Consider the following 7482-nt stretch of genomic DNA (forward strand, 5'->3'; position numbering starts at 1 on the left):
CGTGAGCCAAGCACGTGCTGGCAGTTAGTGTATTTTGTGACGCAAGTAAAAATGTGACATCCACATGACTTACCCTTAAAACTACTCTCTATAGCTAACAAGGCAGTGGCCATATATGTACCACGTGGCACCATTTTTAACGGGCAGTAGGCATATAAAAACCACCACGGTTTTTTATTGAATTAATGACAATAAAAATAAAACAAGAAATTACTTTTCTTTTAACGCTATTAGCTACCCGAATCAGTAATCAAAAGTTAAGAATGCGTCAGGCCTGTTTAAGGGTTAAGCCAAACATTATAAGTGAGTTATGATAGGATAGGGAGAGGGGGTGTTACTGGGCTATTATGGTATAAAATTGTGTAGAATACAACTTAGTTGAGCCGCTCGAATTATAGCATTTTACAAGTGAATTTGCACCTATGTGTGATGGTCTTGTGCTCTTTGTAAACGCTACATAATGCGGTGTCTGTGTAGTCTTTGACAATACGTTAAGTATTCTACCTGTCTCGTTAACTTATAATAGAGATTTAATAATGTATGTTAATTTAAAATACATTTAAATTTTATCGTTCTGATGACTTGATAATTAAATACAATGCCGAATTTCCGGTTTAACTACTTAGTTAATTATTTTGTTTTTGTGTAATTTGCAAATTACAAGGTTATTTACCGTCAGTCGTAATCATGCCCATGCTTAACATCCACGTTTTTTTCGCACTCTTTTTAGGTGCTGTTAAATCTCAAGCACCTCCAAATTTTACGGAACTCACGCAACTAAACGGGTACCAATCTGAGGAACATGCAGTGGTTACAGAAGATGGATATGTGCTGACACTGTACAGGATAGCTAAAGGTGCCAAGTGTCAGGAGGAGAATAAGCAGACCCCTGTGTTCTTCATGCCTCCATTGCTGTCCGCCGCTGATACGGCGATCGAGGCTGGACCGGATGCAGCAATACCATACCTTATATCAGACGCCTGCTTCGACACTTGGGTCGGAAGCCCTCGAGGCACTTACAACGGCCGAAAGCACGTGCGACTAGATCCTGATAAACACAAGGAGTTCTGGAACTTCTCCGTAGACGAAATTGGCACTTATGACGTACCTGCGATGGTTAATTATGTGTTAAATTATACAAATACGGAGAAGTTGATGTATGTTGGATTTTCTCAAGGAGGCGGATCGTTTTTCGTCATGTGTAGTGAAAGGCCTGAAATGTGCAAGAAGGTGAAACTTATGATCGGTCTCGCGCCAGCAACAAGACATTGGTACACGAAATCAGCTTTCTTCAGATTACTGTTCAAGAGTGTTGAGGATAACCTAGATGTGTTCGATGATTTGCGCATTTGGGAAGTCATGGGAAGAGATCAAGTGACAGCAGCATTGAGTGTTGTGTGCCGGAACAATTTAAAGCTGTGTGAGTGGTTAGTTTCCGTAGTAGATTCCTCGCATCCAGGCTCAGTGGCTGTTTCGACATATGTCAGTATGTTAGATCGGTTCCCAGCGGGGACTTCAGTGCAAAATATGGTACGCTTCAGTCAAAGCTGTCGGAGTAAAAAGTTTGTTAAATTCAGCTATGGGACTAAGAAAAATCTTGAGATCTACGGTAGCCTGGATCCTCCGGAATACAACTTGACAGCCGCAGATGTACCTATTCTGCTTATGGTGGGTAAAAATGATGCAATAGTGGATGTAAGGGATGTAAAATGGTTGGCTGGTAAATTACCAAATGTGAAAGAAACAGTGATAGTGAATGATTCTCAGTGGAATCATGTGGACATGTTTTATAGTCAATTTATTAAGGTGATGATTTTCCCTAAAATTTTGGAGTACCTAATTCGTTATAACGAAATGTGACACTACAATATTTTTTTATTGTACCTACATACATTTTTATGTAAATAGAAGTGTGTGCAAGACTGGATATAGGTACTAGGTATATTACTAATAGGCCAATCAAATAAGATCCTTTTAGAAGTATTAGATCAAATTAAATCATTTTTCGAAAATATTTTTATTTATTTTAATTCCAAGCAAAAACACTATTATTTAAACTATAAACTGAAATAAATGTCATATACTAAGAAAACTGACCAAGGCCTCCAGTGCCTAAAGCTGAAATTGAACCAGCGTCCTCTGCTATCTAGTTTGGAACTTGAAGCCATTTAACAATTGGTCATTTAATTCATATCTGGGAGGGACCTACAGACAGTGTCCGGGGCAGTACCGTCCCAAACGGCCGGATATCAAAGGAGGGCAACTGTTCGTGAAATCTGGAGTCGTATTAGAAAGTCATGAGCCACTAACTCGCACACATGTTGTTGAGGGTTGAGTTGGAGGAGCAAGCGATTTTGTAATGTTTCGACTTATATGCAATGGCCACGTTTGTGTAGGTAGAGGTAAGTATGATCTTGGTTGCAAAGATAGTAGTAGCCTCAGGATTAATTCTGCTATAAGCATAATTTCGTTTTAAAGTTACTCCTTCCATCAACGTCAATTGTACCTTATGTAAAAAGACACAAGGTATAGTTTCCACAGGTTACTGAATGATTTACCTTGACTGTTTTCACATAATGGTTTTCAACAATTAGTTCCTTCACAAGAGAGTCACGGAGTGATGTCAAGTGATACTTCCTCATAGGTACGAGCAGAGGTTTGAACTTACAAAAGTTAAAGTTTGGAAGAGATATGTCTTACTACACTACTGCTACCTACACAAATTATTTACCCTTTTGTCTAAAACCGTATGAGATTTAACAATATAGATATTATCATAGGTATAAGGTGACCGTTAAACTTCCTAACCAAACTTATTGATTAGACCAAACCCGTATGCTATCAAGCGAAAAATTCGCCCCGACCCTTTTGGCCAAATTGGCTATTTAATCTCAGACTTATGCACATGGGGCCTAGGTCAACCATGTCATGAAAAAATGTTTTAAACCAACATAATATCCAGTTGCTTGGAAGGGAGCAAAATTTAATACGGTGACCGGAAAGACTGTCGTACTAATCTTCTATACGTTGTAGTCACATTGTTACCTAAATCAAGTCCTTAAGATGTAGTAAGGTTGTAAAAATGCTTTAATGACCGATCCGGTGTAGTCGTTAGTGAATGTCCTGTTTAAGAATCTTCCTTTTTAAGTGAAAATATGAATCTTCCTCAGAATTAAAGCTGATAAAGGTAATATTGGGACTAGTAATGAAATAATCAATAAAATATTGTCACATCACAGCTTAAAATTTCTACTTACCTAACCTCTATAAAATCCAATGGTCTGTTCTCCCTCGCAATTTCCTTAAACCAAAATATGTCAAAGTATGAACAAGGCCACACTTTACCCCAGGCTTAACGAGCCGAAACATATCGCTTAAGCAGACAAGGCAATAGCGTTAATGCATTGTTGAGACAGCGATAAATTCGTATAGGATACGCGGTAGAATAGATGGTAGGTATTCGAATTATGGTCTACTTATTCACTATTCAGTACAATTTAGTAGGTGGTCTTAAGGTACTGTTCGGATTTAGACTATACCGGCATTGCTGCCGCAAAATGTCAAAAATCCGGTCAACATCGTGTTTGACATTTGCTGCATTTATGCCCGCGCTGCAATACTAGGTACTAGTGCTACAAGAAACGTTAAAAAGATAATTTTATCGAGAAAATTATATATCATTTGACATTTGCGACAATAATGCAATCAGCACTAGCAATGTACAAATTGCAGAACATTCCCAAAAAGCGGAAACGTTCTCGAGAATGTTCTCAGAACATTATGCAACATGGAAATGTATTGTTCCGCCATCTTGGATTTTTTCCAAAAAAAATTTTTTGTCCTAGGACTCTAGAGGCCTGTATCTCCCGCCATGCCAAATCTCAGCGCGCTCGGACCAACTAGAAAAAATAAAATAAAAAAGTCGGCCTTTTTTTTTAATGCAGTTTGTTTTGTCTCGGGGCCCTCTATGACATTTGGTCGAGCACCCGCCACCTATCACGCACCGTTTAAAAGTTTCCATACAAAATAGAAGTGGCCTGTTTTCCCGCAATTGTAACATTATTCCAAAAAAAAATTTTTCATATGTATTTAGGGCACCCCGAGATTCCGTGGCCAAAATTTCAACGCACTAGGACAAACTTGAAAAAAAAAAAAGTCAGCCATATTGAAAAAAACATGGCCGCGTCAAAAACTGCCAGGGTCCCTCTATGACATTTAGTCGAGCACCCCCCACCTAGGTCTGACCGTTTGGCCGGGCCGTCATACATTTTTCTGACCGGAAGCGGTATACCAAAAGTCGGAATTTTCTGGGGGTAAGGATACTACACCTAAACTATCGTGAATATTCATGGTATAATCTACAATAAATAAATAAATTCTCGTTCTCGAGAACATTCTCAGAAGTTACCGAGAAATTCTCATGTGGAAAGTTTCGCAACTTTGGAAAGTTCTCGTGCGTGCAATGCTAATCAGCACCATGTACGACAGCAGCAAATGTCAAAATCGATGTTGCTGTCCGGATTTATGACAATTGTGACAGCAATGCAATCGGCAGTAATATCGCACTGCAATACTGCAGCAGTACTGCTGCTGAGAACTGGATCGGACGGCTCTTAAGTAGACAGGGCACTAAATATAGGGGATAACTAAATGACATAATTCAGATATCATTCTTATGTCAGTGTACGTTCAAATTGGCCTGTAATTAAAAAAATATGTTATCGCTGACCGTACTTTTCTTTTGATAGTCAGACAGATCTGACATATCCAGTCTATCCGAAATGATCTAAATTAGAAAAGTTATATAGGTAATATGTATCTATATAACTTGAACCATTCAAAACAATAAAATCAAATTTATACTCGTAAGAACTTTCATATTGAAAATCTGGCTTATTTTTTTGGGTATTTTTTACGATACCTATCCAATATTTAGCCACCTTCAATTTCCTTTCTTTTCCGAGATAAGCATTTAATACCTCGCAAAAATCGACTTCCCCTCTTTTGTTTTAACGCTCGGGTTTTTAAAGCGCTTCGAAGATAATAATCTTGGCAGTGTTTTTTTATAAAAATGGTATTAATTATTCAGAGACCCATCTTAAAACCTTCACGAGAGTAAGCACTGGCTTCGATTTGTGGTTTAGTGAAAAAATATGGGCAAAGATTTTTGGGAAATGGATAATTGTGGTACATGCAGGCAGACTTGAGGTCACACACATTCATTATCATTCTTCTTCTTCTTTGTCGTCACACTCTTGTCAGAATGGTCGTGGTCGTCATATCAGGGTCGGTGGTAAACTTCACAAACCGTCGCCATTCTTTCCATACCGTAGCTCTTCTTGTACACTCATGGAGTGGTCCATTGAGTGCATTTTTGACTAGGTCTGGCCAACGCATTGGTGATCTACCGCGCCTTGTGCCTTCGACTTTTCCATCATCATTATCATTATAGTTCACTAAAGTGTTTCGTAATTAAGTCATTATAGTTATAGGGAGCCCATGGTGAAAAATTAGTTACAAAGTCTCAATTCAACCATTAAAGTTGACAAGTAGAAAAATACATATTTAGAACTTTGGCTTGACAAGATATTTGTGAACTTCACTGTATACTAAGTATCTAGTATGTGTTATAATTATAACTGCCATAGGCAAAGCTCCCTATTATGCGCTAACACTTAGCATAAAGTGATACCCGTCATATGACTGGTATTGCATTAGAGCGATGGCTAATTTTCAACTCTGATATGGCTCATTCATTCAGCATAAAGAGAATAGCAAATTTACTTAATAGCAGATAGGTATAATACTCTTTCTGGTACAGCTCAGTAAAAGATACAACTTAAAAAAAGAATGGACTGAAAAGATAGAGGCAGGAGGAAGGATGACTCACGCTAGAATGGTCAGGGCCGAGGCGTCAGAAACTTTGTTTTTTATGACAGGTGATCGGTGATCACGTGATGCTTGCTATATGTAGAAAATGAAGCCAAGTAGTAGTAAGGAGCACAAATATATGGAGCAGCATGCACTTTTGTCTCAGGCGATGCCGCTTGGCATGATTGTTCCTTAGGTCAAAGCTGATTTGGCCCGGTAGCCACGAGATCGTACCGTGCATACCTCCCAAAAAGGGGGGGTGAAAGGGTCGGGTCCCTAGGTCCAATCTATGCTATATTTCTTCCTGTTCTTAGCAACTAGGGCAAGTTATACTTACCTATATCATTTTCGTATAATTTAGGGACGAGGAATTCATTTATGAAATAATTATTAGGTATACCTTTCCATACAAAAAAAAGATTTGTGTACAATATTTTTGTTAAATAAATATGTTGTGCTCTCTACAACCACTACTCTCACACAGTACTGGCTAATTACAATTCCACGTTCGAAATTATAGCAAAAACAAAAGCATAATTGCACACCAAAAGCAAACAAAGTACTATTAAATCCAGGCATTTTCAACTCTATCCCCTTCCATTAGGGATCCTCTGTAAGTATTACACCATTATTTAGTGAACCATCCAATCAAGCTGAAATTAACTTTATTGTAATCGCATAAGGGTTTAGTTAGCGTGTACTAGTAGAACTACAAGTTGGTGGCAAAGCATGCATTGTTAGAGCGTGTCCCAATTAAAGTTTGGGCTGCATCATTTGTTAATTGCCTTGAAATTATCGCTGTTACTGTATTGCTTATTTATTTTGTTTTTATATTTAACTACATATTTATTAGTTCATTTTATTGTTTGTAGGTATTTGATTGTTAATAAAAATGATTTCTTTCTTTCTATATTAAGAAGAAGAAGAAATAAAAAGCTCTGCCCTAATTGTTATGTTAAGATAGTTATGGTGTTAAATGGATCGATGTCATCGATGTGACGTCGCGACATCTCTGTTCGGGGAAAACTACTGTTTTTTTTTAAATTATATGGGAAGGTACATAGCTACTAAAATTAGTGTCCGACCGAAACATGTTTTTTGGCCGAAACCGAAACCGAATGTTCGGCTTTGGCTCTAGTTTCGGCCGAAACCGAAACCGAAACCGAAACTTTTCTAGACTTCTTAAAATCGTTGAAAAAATGACATAAAACCGCTTTTACACACATATTATGCGGCTGTCAATACCCAAATGTCCTTGAGATTGATGTTAATTAAGCAGTTTTGTAAGAAAATTACTTGAGTTAGACCAAGATAATTCTGCAACGATTTTGATAACACACGCAATGCAAGTGTTATTTTAAACGTCAAAACTTCTATGAAATTATGACGTATAAATAACATTTGCACTAGTTGCACTGCGTATGCTATCAAAATCATTGCAGAATTTTATTGGGCTAACTCTATTCATTCACCAGTCAAGCTAACATGTAGATACAGGGTCAACCATAAAACCAACCAAAAATGCGAGCGCAGCGAGCGCGAAATTTTTTGATAACAATATCGCAAGGCCGGGTACCGATCTTCACCTGGCTCCAATTTCACCACGGTGAC

At 38.0% G+C, this 7482-nt stretch overlaps 1 protein-coding gene across 1 annotated transcript; it reads left to right on the forward strand.

The window, feature by feature from the left end:
* Window positions 1-686: 686 nt before the first annotated feature.
* Window positions 687-1870, forward strand: LOC134796525 (gastric triacylglycerol lipase-like). The gene has a single exon (XM_063768712.1). The coding sequence runs from the start codon at window positions 688-690 to the stop codon at window positions 1858-1860; it is 1173 nt and encodes a 390-aa protein (XP_063624782.1). The 5' UTR covers window position 687; the 3' UTR covers window positions 1861-1870.
* Window positions 1871-7482: the final 5612 nt, after the last annotated feature.

This window comes from Cydia splendana, chromosome 13 (genome assembly GCF_910591565.1).
Source record: "Cydia splendana chromosome 13, ilCydSple1.2, whole genome shotgun sequence".
In the NCBI taxonomy this organism is placed as follows: domain Eukaryota; kingdom Metazoa; phylum Arthropoda; class Insecta; order Lepidoptera; family Tortricidae; genus Cydia; species Cydia splendana.